The sequence below is a fragment of the Morone saxatilis genome, unplaced genomic scaffold, assembly GCF_004916995.1.
Source record: "Morone saxatilis isolate NCDOM2014 unplaced genomic scaffold, NCSU_SB_2.0 Contig14, whole genome shotgun sequence".
Lineage (NCBI taxonomy): Eukaryota > Metazoa > Chordata > Actinopteri > Moronidae > Morone > Morone saxatilis.
Window position 1 is genome coordinate 2,652,579 of NW_023339696.1, and position 13,616 is coordinate 2,666,194.

At 37.3% G+C, this 13,616-nt stretch overlaps 3 protein-coding genes across 3 annotated transcripts; all 3 read right to left on the reverse strand.

Moving 5' to 3' along the window:
- Positions 1–2,691: 2,691 nt before the first annotated feature.
- Positions 2,692–3,313, reverse strand: LOC118323050 (DELTA-sagatoxin-Srs1a-like). The gene is made up of 2 exons (XM_035654970.1): positions 3,198–3,313; positions 2,692–3,103 (listed from the first exon to the last, which is right to left on the reverse strand). The coding sequence occupies exons 1-2, from the start codon at positions 3,311–3,313 to the stop codon at positions 2,692–2,694; spliced, it is 528 nt and encodes a 175-aa protein (XP_035510863.1).
- Positions 3,314–6,689: 3,376 nt separating this feature from the next.
- On the reverse strand, positions 6,690–7,312 carry LOC118323051 (bryoporin-like). The gene is made up of 2 exons (XM_035654971.1): positions 7,182–7,312; positions 6,690–7,101 (listed from the first exon to the last, which is right to left on the reverse strand). The coding sequence occupies exons 1-2, from the start codon at positions 7,310–7,312 to the stop codon at positions 6,690–6,692; spliced, it is 543 nt and encodes a 180-aa protein (XP_035510864.1).
- A 3,720-nt stretch (positions 7,313–11,032) lies between these two features.
- On the reverse strand, positions 11,033–11,715 carry LOC118323052 (bryoporin-like). Its single transcript, XM_035654972.1, is given in 3 exon segments — positions 11,033–11,404; positions 11,406–11,448; positions 11,546–11,715. Coding segments are annotated over 3 exon segments (585 nt in total).
- Positions 11,716–13,616: the final 1,901 nt, after the last annotated feature.

Consider the following 13,616-nt stretch of genomic DNA (forward strand, 5'->3'; position numbering starts at 1 on the left):
TGCTAGGGGGCAAAGGCACAGTGCAGCGCCCACTTTCAATGTGCACTCTATGGAAACAGAAATGGAAAGAAACAGCTTAATGATATGAGAACATATTTAAAAATAAGAGAGAATATGAGAAAACGGTTGCAGTTACCTGGGGTTACAAAGAGAGTAGCTGGAACTCTCATTTGCAATCTCAACGGTGCACTTGCGTTGTGTCGGTATTATTTTAGCAATTGCTGATCCGATTGAAAGTCCTGTGTCTGTAACCGAACTTACAATGTCCAAACCTTCGAAGACATCCATATCTGCAGTGTGAACACCTGCTCAAATAGACAGCACAGATTTGTAAATGAGGCCATCTTTGATTGTAGTTCAGAGGTTTCCTGAAAAGCCACATATACGTTTTCTGTTTCTGTTTTTTTATTATTATTATTTAAATAGAGCATATAAGCACTCACCTACTTCTGTAAGTCCTTCAGGTGTGTTCAGAGTTGTCAATGTGCACACGTCAGATCAACCAGTTCCAACCTGCAGAAATAATGTAAGTTCAACGATGTACTTTTTGAAATATTGTCCTGAATGATCCACATGCAACACAAACATTGAGATTCCCACAATTAGGTAAAACAATATTGTACAGGCCCATCATTTCTTAATAATTTACTGCTAGCGATGATGTAATTTGATGCTAATTATGTGAAAAATATAGACAGTGTTCAATTGGCAGATGTAGAATTAATCAATTTCTACTGTAAAATCTGAATGCATGAATATGAAATCTGTCAACAGGCAAGCATATAAAAGAAAATAGAGAATAAAGTTTCCAATACTAAAGAATTAATGGATGAATATATATATATAAAATTAGTTTTTTGTTTTTTTATTATTTATGTTTTCCCTATAATATATAATTAGTATCAAATTACAGTGATATCCAAGAAAAGTCCTTGAAAATGAACTATTCAGCGATTATGGACCCATACAATACATATTTACCTAATCTTTATAAATAACATGTTAAACTGTACAGCAATCAAATTTTTGAAATCCTAAGAAAATATGGAGTTTGATAACATAGCTAGCAGCAGCGCAGAGAAAATACCTTGCTTCTAAGCTTGCAAGAAACATTATGTTGTGATCAGAAGTCATGTCCTCAAACCTACCTCGATGTTCTTGCCTGGGATAAGCAGCTGAAAGCTCTGGTTGTCATCACTGGTTGTTGTCTTATACTGGTGATGGAGGGAAAAACCTGTTCCTCCAGGAATCTCCATCCAGACAAGTTGGATACTAATTTACAGTTAATTGTAAACACCCACCTATATTCTGCTACGCTCAATGCAAAATATGCTGCAGGCACATGCAGTGACACCTGTTAGAGCTCTGCTGTGTGTGGGCTGTATGTGTGTGTCAACCTCTAGCCCAGTAGCATGGTGTTTCCAGAGGAATATGACTCCACTCGTCTAGATGACTTAGAGGGTGTTATTATGAGAAAAAAAGGTGTGACAATTAATTAATTTGGAAAGTCCCCATTGTTTCTACCGTATTTCCTATAACAGACATGGATATATGCCAGTAAATGAAACCAATTATGCTGGATGTAAGTTTTGGGGATTCGGGGAAACCGATTTGAATGATAAAAATATAATAGAAGATTGAACACACAAACTAACTTATCATGTCAAGTATCAAGTATTTATTTTATTTCAATTGCAATACAGCTTCTGTAACAATAATAACTATATATTTATGCTAAAATATGCCAATGTATGAAGACAAGTCAATTACCCTAGAAGTTCTAGAAGTTGGTTGCCGTAGTGACTATACTTGCACTAGCTAGCTGGCAGGGCTCTTGCTAGTCAGTTGCAATATTCTTTCTGTGTTTTGGTTCTTCTTGTGTCTTCTGTGTCTAAAAAATGTTGCAGTTTGGCTAATGTATAACTTGCATTTATAATCAGTTGCAACAGTGTAAAGAGAAATAAAACCTACTATTCATTCTCTTGATGATGTTATCTACTATTCAAGTATACTTGGCCCCTTTTGTTACAAGTATCCCTAATATCATTCCAAGTTAAATTAAAGCATCAAGCAGCGATGATTGGCCAAAATTTAGCACCACGGATACACCCATCAAAGAAAACTCAAGCTTGAATAACCTTTGATCGTGATTGTCTTTAGAGTTGAATGACCAAATTTGAAGTTTATCCGATCAATTCCCTACAAAGAGTTTGTTAAAATACAACACGAAATATGGATCCAGGAGGCTTTTTTGCTTGCCTGGGCATGATACACGTGTGTACAAATGTTCATATATGTTGGTCACAACGCTAGGTGAGTGACAAAGTATTTTAAAAGTCTTGTTTTCTACAATATCTGCTTATTACAGTATGGGTGTGGTTATGTAAAGGTAATGGTTACGGCAAATAAACTATGGCTTTGGAAAAAAAAAAAACAGACGATTTTACTAACTAACAGACAAATTATGTCACCAACAAATTCCACAAAAACAACAAAGCTGTATAGAGATGGACACCGGGATGGAAAAAATATTTTACTCAAGAAAACATACTCTTAAAATTAGTTGTTTCAAAATGTACTTAAAAGTAGATCAGTTAAGATGTACTACTATTGAATATGGTTTATCATGACTTTTTTTTACTTTGAACTTCAACTTTATTTCCAGCCCTGATGAGCCATTATTAACTCTTTTCAGTTTTCGCTCACTTGCACCATCATGATGGGTTGGAAGGAGTCTGACATTGTTGCCCTGATGGTTACGTGATGACCCTTATAAGTTAGACTGGGGCCCTTTGCTTTACCTCTGACAAAGGTTTTGTCATTCTCATAATACATCTTACAATAAAGATCATAATCGCACTCTTTGTAGTTGGGAAAGATTCCCAGTGCGTACCAGTTGGAGTACAGGTTAAAATCATAGGGCACAGAGTACATGACAGCTATTTTCTCACTGATGTTCTTTGTGCGTGTGTTGAGGAGATCATAAGTGAAGACGCCAACAGCTCCTCGAGCTGCTCCTTGCGTCTTGGTGAACAATCCATTCCCAGATGCGCCAGAGGCAATAGTCGGTGGCACACATCCACTTCCACTTTTAGTGTAGACACTGTTCATAGGGGCAATAAAAAAATCCTTGATGATTGATTTGATTGATTTGATTTGAGGACATTTGAGGATAATTTATTTCAGTTAGTTGTTACCTGACGTTAGACAGAGTGTAGGTACTGCATCCATTCGCAATCTCAACTTTGCACTGGCGATGTGTTGGAATCAGCGGAGCAACCGAACTAACAGCTCCGACCGCAGCGAAGGCCATGATGGCAGTGCAACAGATAGACCTGTTCAGACACAAAGGTGAAATGTCTTTTTTTTTGCCATTGGAAGCAAAACATTTTTTCACCCCTCAGCCCTCATAGAATGGACATGAACAGGAGGCAAATATACGCGAGTGTTGAATGTCCATAAAAACTCCTCACATATCAAATGTTAATACAAATGTATTTAAATGAAAAATAGACGCCTTTTATTGTGGAAACTGAAAACTCAGCTCTTCTAGTGCAGGTGAGAGTTGGCAGTTAAATGGCAGGCAGTGTTGATAATCCATCTGTCGACACAGCTCAAAACACATGAACAAAAACAGGATCATTCAGGGAAAAACAGGTTTATCTGGAAATGTCCCTCGTACATACATATACATCACAATATATAAAAAGAGATATACAATAATTACAACTCTAAAGAAGATTCTTTTAGATCTGCATATTCATTATTTCTTTATGAGTACCCAAGGGTTAGGGTTACAGACAGGAGATTCAGTGGTCCAGAGTTGAAAACAAGATGCATTCACTCTGGACATGAGGCAAGCAGCCGTTCATTAAACAGTAAATACCTAAATCTGAAGACAACTGTTGTACTTTAAATTCAAAGAGAATCTTTTTAATTCATTTCAAATTAGCAAATAAAACTCCTTTGGGTTGAATGACCCACATATCACACAAACACCGAGATTAAAAGAAATGTAAAATGAAATGTGCCTTTTACCTAAAAAGTATGCAATTTGGTTGTAATTATGTGTCAAATATTAGACACTGTTTGAAAAAAGTTAACTGGATATCTACCAAATACAACATTTTTAGTGTATCCTCAATAGCTTTTTAGTGCACAGCGGGTCATCTGAGCATGCATAAATGTGAAATCTGTCAACAGGCAAGGATATGATTAAACAAATGGAGAATAAAGTTTCTAATATTACAGTAGTAATACTTAATACTTAATAGAAAATTGGGATTTCTTTTTCAAAATTCCTGGTTTCCATATCATTAGTACCAAATGACATGGTTCTATCCAAGAAATGTCCTTAAAATGATTAGGAAATGATTCAGCAATGATAGACCCATATAATAAATATTTACCCATTACTAATAATTAACATGTTCATCAACAGTAAAGCAATCCAGAATATTTGAAATTTGAAAGCAGCTTGCTTAGGTTTTGGTAAGAAACATTATGCTGTAATTAGAAGGTCATGGTACAGAGTCATGTACTCAGGCGTACCTGGTTGTTTTTCCCTGGTATGAACACCTGTGAGGGACAGCTGAAAGCTCTGACTGTCAGCCTTGGTTGGCTTCTTATACTGGTTATGGAGGGAATCACACACAAACATTTCATTCATACTTTACATACTGTACTCTGTTCTGCTGAATAGAAAATGTGCAGTGAAACCTGTTAGCGCTGCAATAGCTTCAGTGTGTCGGCTGTATGTGTGTGACAACAACAAGCCAAGATTTTATGCATATTGTGCTGTGGTGTGTTCTTTACACTATGACAGTTTTGTTCAAATTACATTTACATTTGTTTACAGTATCACAATATGTCGCAATATACTGAATTGTAACCCATGTATCATGAGATTAATCATATCTCCAGATTCGTGCAAATATACAGCCCTAAGGCCTATGCTCTTCTGTGTCATTAGGCATAGTTTTGCTGGCCATCAGGACCACCGGGACAAATCCTGGTGGGACACTCGCTCAATTATACAAAAGAAAGAGTGAGAAAGATGCGTTATCGTTGCAAAGTCACTTGCAAAACAGCTGCTGGTAAGGCATTGAAAGCCATAGTTTGTGCAGGACATTGCAAAGAGAAACTCAGCGTCCCCTCAGTAGCAGAGCTTACCCTCACGCCAGGAAAAAACGCTTAAAAATGACCGTAAGCTCCACCCAGCTTACTTTCAGTTTTCTTGAATATAAAGGTAATGGAGGACAGAAAGAGAACAGACACACTGTAAAAAATAATAAAAATGCTATTTTTATGGTAGAAATCTGTGGTTGCCAGAAATTTACCATAATAAATAGTTTATTATATACATAAACTACTTTATTCCATATAAATTCCTTTAAAATGCTGTATAAATAAAGCCCTGAGATATCACAATGTTTTACTGTTACAGAAATGTTCCCCTTTTCGAGTTTACTGTCATTTATTGTCATTGTTCAACAGTTTTTTACCTAAAGTCTTTTACAGTGCATTGTCACTCACACTTTTTTTACATGCATTCTATGCATTCAAACTCTTGGCAAAGATCCCCTCCAAACATGTTTTAAGAAACAATAAACCGTCTGCACTGCTTAGAATAATAGTTTGTGTCTGACATTTTTTTCCCACAAAAACTTTCAATTACCCTAAATTTCCATTCTTTCTCTCTCATTTCTCCCTCCTTACCTTCTGTGCATGGAAACCTACCTTTTGACCACAGTGGAAAGTGTCATTAGGCAGGGAACAGCAACATCAGTAAGAAACACATTCTTATATCACTCTTCCTTTAAGGCATTGCGAAACATACTGTCTCTTTAACCATATAAATACTAATAACAAAACTTGCAAATATGCATAAATAGGTTTTACTACAGTGAAAAATAAAGACACAGCCAGACCCGGGACCAAACACATTCACAGAGACCGGACTGCAGCTGCTGCCACTGTACAGTCACATATAAAGGCCATTAGTACAACAGGATGTGTGACTTGGTAATATATGTAGATTATGCAACATATCTAGTAAACAGAGGTTGCTCTACTTTTTTGAGGTACTTTTATTTTTTTTTAATTAATTTGTCGTATAGCATTTAGTATGATATCAATAAATAGACTTAACTGGAATCCCCTACATTACTTGTTACGGAAAAAACATATCACATTACTGTAATACATTAATGCCCTACTAATCAGGCACAAGAATTAGACATACAGTTTTATTTAGATCATACCATATCAAAACATAAGTAACCGTAGGACATGTTTCGTATATAGGTCTAGACTGTACTCATTATAAAGTAAATTATAATTAAAATTCTATATTCTTTTTGTTATGGCAGCAACTGTAGACATCCTGTCCTGTCTGATTCAGTGATGTAATTTACTCTTTCTATAAATATTACAATTTGAGAATGACTTCCACAAAAGGACTGACTTTGCAAATTTATTGACATTTTGAGATTTACACTGACACAATGTTCAAAACAATGCATGTGTTACCATGAGTCATGTTTTTTACCATCATCTGCTCTACAATAGTTACTATATATTACAGTTTCTATAACACAGAAGCAATGAAATGCCAAGGCAAAATATAAATCCATTCTTGCCATCAGCCATTGGGTGACAGCAAGAGACATTTCAGCACTGCTCTAATTTCAGTTGTCTTTGACCTCCACCTGCAGGACAGGTTGGAAAGTGTCAGTCATTGTTGCTGTGATGGTGACATTATCTTTCTTGTACTCAATATTTTGGCCTGCTTTTTTCCTTTCAAACGTGCCTGTGTTGTTGTACATCTGATAATAAAGATCATGATCACATAACACACTCTGATCAAAGATTCCCACTGCGTACCAGTTGGAGTACAGGTTGTAATCATAGGGCACAGAGAACATGACAGCTATCTTCTCAGTGGATGCATTTGCAGATTGGTTGAGGAGGTTGTAAGTGAAGACGGCAACAGCTCCTCGAGCAGTGTTGGGAGTCTTGGTGAACAGAGCATTCCCAGTTTTAGACGGGTCGATGGTAAGCGGCAAAGGTTCAGTGCAGGAGCCACTGTCAGTGTGTAAACTAGAAAGAGTATTGAGAATTATAAGTAAATGCAAAGTAAAGTTACTTTGATGAAAGAGATAAAAATAAATTGCACTCACCTGAGGTTACACAGAGAGTAGTTAGAGCATTTATTTGTCATCAGAATGGAGCACTGGCGATGCGTTGGAATGAGTCCAGCAACTTCAACTCCGACTGTCAGTGCTGCGTCAACAGCAAGGTTGCAAGCCATAATAGCTGTGCGACAGGACCACCTATTCAGACAGACAGGGCAAAACATTTTATGATCATAGTTCTGTTGTTCATTTCACAGGCAGGTTTTCCACACAAACAAAGGAGGAGAGAGAAGAAGCTGTCCTGTCAGTATTTAAATTCATCCATGCTTACCTGGGACAAAGGCTCCTGAAGGACGGCTGCGAGCTCTGGCAGTAAGGCTTTTAGGCAGTCTCCTTATAAAGGTGATGGAGGATGGAATAGAACAATGATGGGCTGCACCCCTTTGTGTAGGACCCTCCTTCCAAACACACCTCCTATCATTAAACGGTGGGGTGAGCAGAAGTCGCATGTTACAAATTTAACTCTATCACCCACACACACACACAAATGGAAATGGAAATAAATCTAATGAACGTGTCATTGAACATGTATTCAGGTCAACCTGTGAACCAAGTTGCTGTGGGAACATTAAATCATACTGATGTGTCAGCCTTTTAACAAAAAGAAAGCAAAACTGTAATGTGGATGTGTGGCTGTTTACTAGGACATTGTTGATATTAAAATGACTTAGTGATCACTTAGTAAGATAAATTAACTTTATAACAAGAGGCAGGGTGATTGCCATGTTGGACGTTGCAGACAAGAATGGCTGATTACAGCTGTCTTCCTTCATAAATATTGTATACTTTATCTGACTGACCCTAGGCTTCATGTATGCCCCCACACTTATTTAATAATGACCACTTTCATTCATTTTAATGCTTTTATTCAAACTTTACGCATGTTCCAGGTCATGATAGTTACAGGAACATATCGCTTTCTCATTCATATCCAGGCCCCAGCAGCTCCCCAAACCCACCAGGTTCGCCTTAAGAGACATCCAAACAAGCCTCACCTGCCACAAAATGCCATTTGATCACACATTGCCACAGACTTTCATTAGCACACAAATGGATGTTCTTGTTTTCTGAAGGCCGGTTCTATGTTTTTGAAACAAATGTTAATTTAGAAATCACATCAGTCAGTTTTGACCTGAAACAGATACCGCTAAAGTATGGGTGACGCTCGCTGAGATCCAGGGTGCAAACTACAGGGGAGCTTGGGGGAGCCCTGGGGAGCTTGGCTCCTCTTAATAAGACATGAGCTTCCCTGAAAACATGACTTGTGAAATTTTGGTGGGTCTCTAAAATACTGAGTATGAGCCCCTCCAGGATTTACCTTTTTTGGGATTGTTGCAGCCTAAAATGTCTGATTTCACGGCAGCCGTTCTAGAAAATTGCATGTGTTTTTTGCATTGAATTTGATGGAGAAAGTGAAAATTGCTTAAATAGTTGTGTATCTTTTGTATAATTAATTAAAAATGAAGGCAACTTGCCGTGCAGAATTCAATGCAATTCAATTCAATTCAATTTTACACAGGGATTGGTTTCATTTGCTTTCGATCACAGCTTCCTATAGGGACTGCTATTTCTGCCATGCATTTCTATTTTCCTACATCTTCATCATCATGGATTAAGCGTGAATTTAGGCTACATTGATGTATGATTTGTGTGACTGTCATCACTAAATCACTTTAAGAAAGATACCGATATTCTTGCCACCAGCACAATATCATTTATTTCAGATCAGTAGAAAAAGTGAGCTCACTGCTGGGATTTTTTAATCAGTTATCTTCCTTCTTGCCTAGTTTTTACAGATCTTCAGCTGCAGTGGAAATACAACAGGACTGTGCAAAAGTGACCTTTTAGTTTCCACTTTGGTTCCTGAGTTTATTTCCTGTGGTTGTATAGTTCCTGTAACTGACACACACACACTTTTCACACACTTTACAGAACAGTACAGTTGTGGTGTAAAACTGAGTAGCTGCAAAGTGACCTTCAACGTGTAAAAAACAATAACCAGGGTTTGGCGATGCTGCACGTTCAGCACTAAATGAAAAACAAAACCAAAAGAAGACACGTCTAATCAAAGCACAGTGAGCTGACCACGGTTACCATACAGGAACAATTTACTTTCTTTTTGATCGTAAGTTTAAATACAGCCATTAATGCTTGCCTTCTTAAATGAACTACCCACACACTGTGCCTCTAAAGTAAAGCCATTTTGAGTATTTCCTTATTAAACTCTTTGACGCGGCAAATAAACTCATGTGTCCCAGTATCTGTCATCGTGTTGGACATCAACAGTAGATTTCTCCCACTCTCACAAATATATTTGTTATATTGTAACCAGAAATGGTTCTAAAAGGTAACGTCGTTAGCATCTTTGGTGTAACATAGTTACAGGGGTAATTTTGTTACTTTAGTCAGCCAAAGTGTGTAGATAAACTCAGGTTGCAGTATAATTGTTGCTGTGTGTTGTGTTTGCCACAGAAAAGAAATAAGAAGTGTCTTTTTATGTAACGTTACTTCAGCTTCTTCTTGTACTCTTCATAGCAAACTGTAAAAAGCTAACACTAGCTAGTGTATGAGTCAGGCTAAAGACAATAAAACTCTTTGGGTTTTTTGTTTTTTTAAATCACAAGGTAACACACAGGTGCAGCTGAGGATGTGCTAACCAGAGATGGAGGAAGTATTCAGGTCCAAAGTACTTACACCGACGACACGTTGAAAATGCCCCACTACAAATACTGCATTCTAAACCTTACTAGGGTAAAAAGTAAAGTGTTATAGCAAAATGTACCTAAAGAAATCATTGTACAGTAAAATAATCCCTGTTAGTGTTTTACGTTTTATTATATATGATGTTTATGGATTAATGTTACTGTCGCATTCATGTTGCATTGTACTGCTGGATTAAGGTTGTGCAAATTTTTTATAAACTATACCTTTTTAGTATACCGTATATAGTTTTATATTTATATATATATTATATATATTTGTTTTGGCTTCGGTGCCCCGCATTTTGAATTCATCAAGTGGCCTAAAAATAACTTAATTCCAGGCCTGTAACAAGGTAACCAGAGAGAAGACATCCGTGGCAGAAGTTGATGGTGATGATGAGACAGGTATGCTGTCTCGGTGCCAAGATGTCAAGTGTGTAAAACTCAACATAATGATGCCTTCAAAGCACAATTTAAGTCATGACGGAAGAATTTATTTTTTGTTGGCAAACCTGTTTTCCAGCTAATAAACTAAAGATCATAATTATACAAGATTGCTGGCATTCCACTAACCTCTAGCAGCCAACACACCTTGTATATTTGTATGTATTCAAGTACAGTAGCATCTGATCAAATCTGTAAAAAAAGCAGACCACCCTGTCTTTTCTGTTTCAATAATAATACAGGTTACACAACTACTACTAATACTACTTTCATGTTACAAATGGTTGAGAATGACCACACCCACAAAAAGACTAAGTTTGCAGATTTATTGAGTTGTTTTATTGTGAATAACATCTGATAAAGCCAAAAAGCAGGAAGTAAAAATTATGCTGAAATCACAGTACATGTAAGCCATCATATCCATCATTTCACTACAGTTACTACACATTACAGTTTTTTTTAACACAGAGTGCACAGTGGATATCACCAATATACTGGAGCAATACACACTTCTTAATTCTTCATGCTAAAAAAAATCATCAAAATTACACTGTGTAACTATGAGCCACTGGCATAAAATCACCTCTCAATTCAATAAAAAACAAAGCAGAATATTGTTAGAAATTCGCAAATGTGCCATGTGTTGACTGCAGGAGAATCTACACTACATCACTTCTCAGTTGTCTTATTTCAATTGTCTTTGACCTCCACATGCATGACAGGTTGGAAAGTGTCAGTCATTGTTGCTATGATGGTAACATTATCTTTCCTATACTCAATACTTTGGCCCCCTTTTTTCCTTTCAAACGTGCCTGTGTTGTTGTACATCTGATAATAAAGATCATGATCACATAACACACTCTTATCAAAGATTCCCACTGCGTACCAGTTGGAGTACAGGTTGTAATCATAGGGCACAGAGAACATGACAGCTATCTTCTCAGTGGATGCATTTGCAGATTGGTTGAGGAGGTTGTAAGTGAAGACGCCAACAGCTCCTCGAGCAGTGTTGGGAGTCTTGGTGAACAGAGCATTCCCAGTTTTAGACGGGTCGATGGATGTCGCCCGGCAAAGGTTCAGTGCAGGAGCCACTGTCAGTGTGTAAACTAGAGATAGTGAAAGAATGTTAATAAATTGTGTCTCTGCATGGAAAACATATTTCAATGAAGGACAGATCACAGATCACAGATCAGTTGAAGTTACCTGGGGTTACGGAGGGTGTAGTTAGAGCATTTATTTGTAATCTCAATGGAACACTGGCGGTGTGTTGGAATGAGTCCAGCAGCATTACCACCGACTGAAATTGCTGCATCAAGAACATCGCTGACAGAACACACTGTTTCCGCAAAGGCTGTAAACTTGCCTTTAGGCATAATGGCTGTGCAACAAGATGACCTGTTCAGACAGACAAAGCACACAACAAACCCTTCATTTAAGTTCATTAAAGTTTTCTGCTTTTAGATGAAGTTGGCAGATGCAAAAATTGCTCATGTTCCAGATAAATACTGGAGCATTTTCCTCTTGGTCCAGTCAGAGTAAGAGGTCATTATTTCATTCAAATGCAGCAATGCTTACCTGGAATGAACGCTTCTGAAGGACGACTGCAAGCTCTGGCTGTAAGGCTTTTAGGCAGTCTCCTTATAAAGGTGATGATGGACAGATGAGAAAGGCTGCACCTGTTTGTGTAGGACCCTCCTTCCAAACAAGAGCCTTCATTATTTCATATCAGTAAAAATGAAAGTAAAAAACGTGTCATTGAACATGTTTTTGACCAGACTGGCTGCGACAGTGCTATACCACTGTCATGTTTCAACCTTTAAACAAACAGAAAATTGTCAAAGCAAAACTGCGACTGCTTGATTTTCCACTGGAGCTTATCTAAAATTCCAGGTTATATTAATATTATATAAATCAGTGTATTTGTACCTTTAAGATGTAAGGACAAATGGTCACATTTATGGTGGCCCTGAGAGATATATTTGCAGCATAAATATTGGTATTATTTATATTGTATTTGCAGCTTACTCTAATCACAGTTACTGTCAAATGAATACATCTCATTGTGATGTCATAGTGGAAAGTTCATACCCAACTGTGATATGTGAGACTAAGGCTGCATTCACATTGCAAGTCTTAGCACACAATTCTACTAAGTTACAGTAGGTTTATTTGAAATTAATGAAATGGAAATGTACCAAATGAACACAGTCTCTAGTTTACCTCCAAAAGCTGAAAATTACACAGGTCTTTTAAAGAAATTACTGGGAATGTACAGACCTGTAAAATAAGGCAATATAACATAGTACATAAGTAACACAATCAGACATTGTTCAAAACCTAAAATAATAGCACTGTCTTCTCTTCCTGCTTCATGTGTGTACCCTGTCACCATTAGGTAAATGCTGTTTTTGGTTTTATATAAATATGTACAATGTGTCTACTCTGTGATTTCCATATCTGCTTTATACTTAATCCCTCTGTAGAAGCCCCTCATAGTGAGGGTGTCTGAGGAAATGAAAACAGCCAACAACCCCTTCCACTTTTTTTGCAATTTCCAACTAATTCTATCATGAGAATGAATTAAATGCGGTGTAGACACACTGTCTTAGGTCAGTGTACACTGCGGCCAACAATTTTCCGTTTGGAAATGAGTAACATCAAAATTGGGAAACAAGCTGTTTCCCGGATAATTTATTAAATAGGGACGTTTTGTAATGAATGAATGAATAAATGAATAAAGTCTATTTATAATTCTTTTAGCTTCTCGCTCACCAACACAGTGAGGTGTTTTTGGAGATATGGAGATTTTCAAAAGAATTAAAACTCATCTAGGCACTTATTATCCCATCAGACAGTTATCCCAGTCAGTTATCCCAGTCAGAGTATGTGAGTGAACTGTAATTATATGACTGGCGCTGTAAAGTTAAAGTACAATAGTAGATGTAATTTGGTTTTAGCTCTTGATTATACATCAAGAGATCATATAGATAGATTTTAATCATTTAATTACTTTTTTTAATTTTTGACTTCTCCACTGCTTTCAATACTATCCAGCTGTCACTGCTCAGAGTGAAGATAGAAAGTGTGGGAGTGGACCAACAACTGGCTGCATGGACAATAGACTATCTCACCAACAGACCACAGTATGTGAGGCTCCAACACTGTGTGTCTGACGTTGTGCTCTGCAACACAGGTGCCCCTCCCTTCCTCTTCACCCTTTACACCTCGGACTTTCAACCACAATTCCACGCTCTGCCATATCCAGAAGTTCTCA

Bases quoted from the DNA above. Each gene is read 5' to 3' on its own strand.
- LOC118323050 (XM_035654970.1), bottom strand. From the start codon at position 3,313: ATGGCCTTCGCTGCGGTCGGAGCTGTTAGTTCGGTTGCTCCGCTGATT. The intron at 3,104-3,197 runs GTAACAACTAAC...CCCTATGAACAG, and splicing joins TACACTCTGTCTAACGTCAG to TGTCTACACTAAAAGTGGAA.
- LOC118323051 (XM_035654971.1), bottom strand. From the start codon at position 7,312: ATGGCTTGCAACCTTGCTGTTGACGCAGCACTGACAGTCGGAGTTGAA. The intron at 7,102-7,181 runs GTGAGTGCAATT...TACTCTTTCTAG, and splicing joins TACTCTCTGTGTAACCTCAG to TTTACACACTGACAGTGGCT.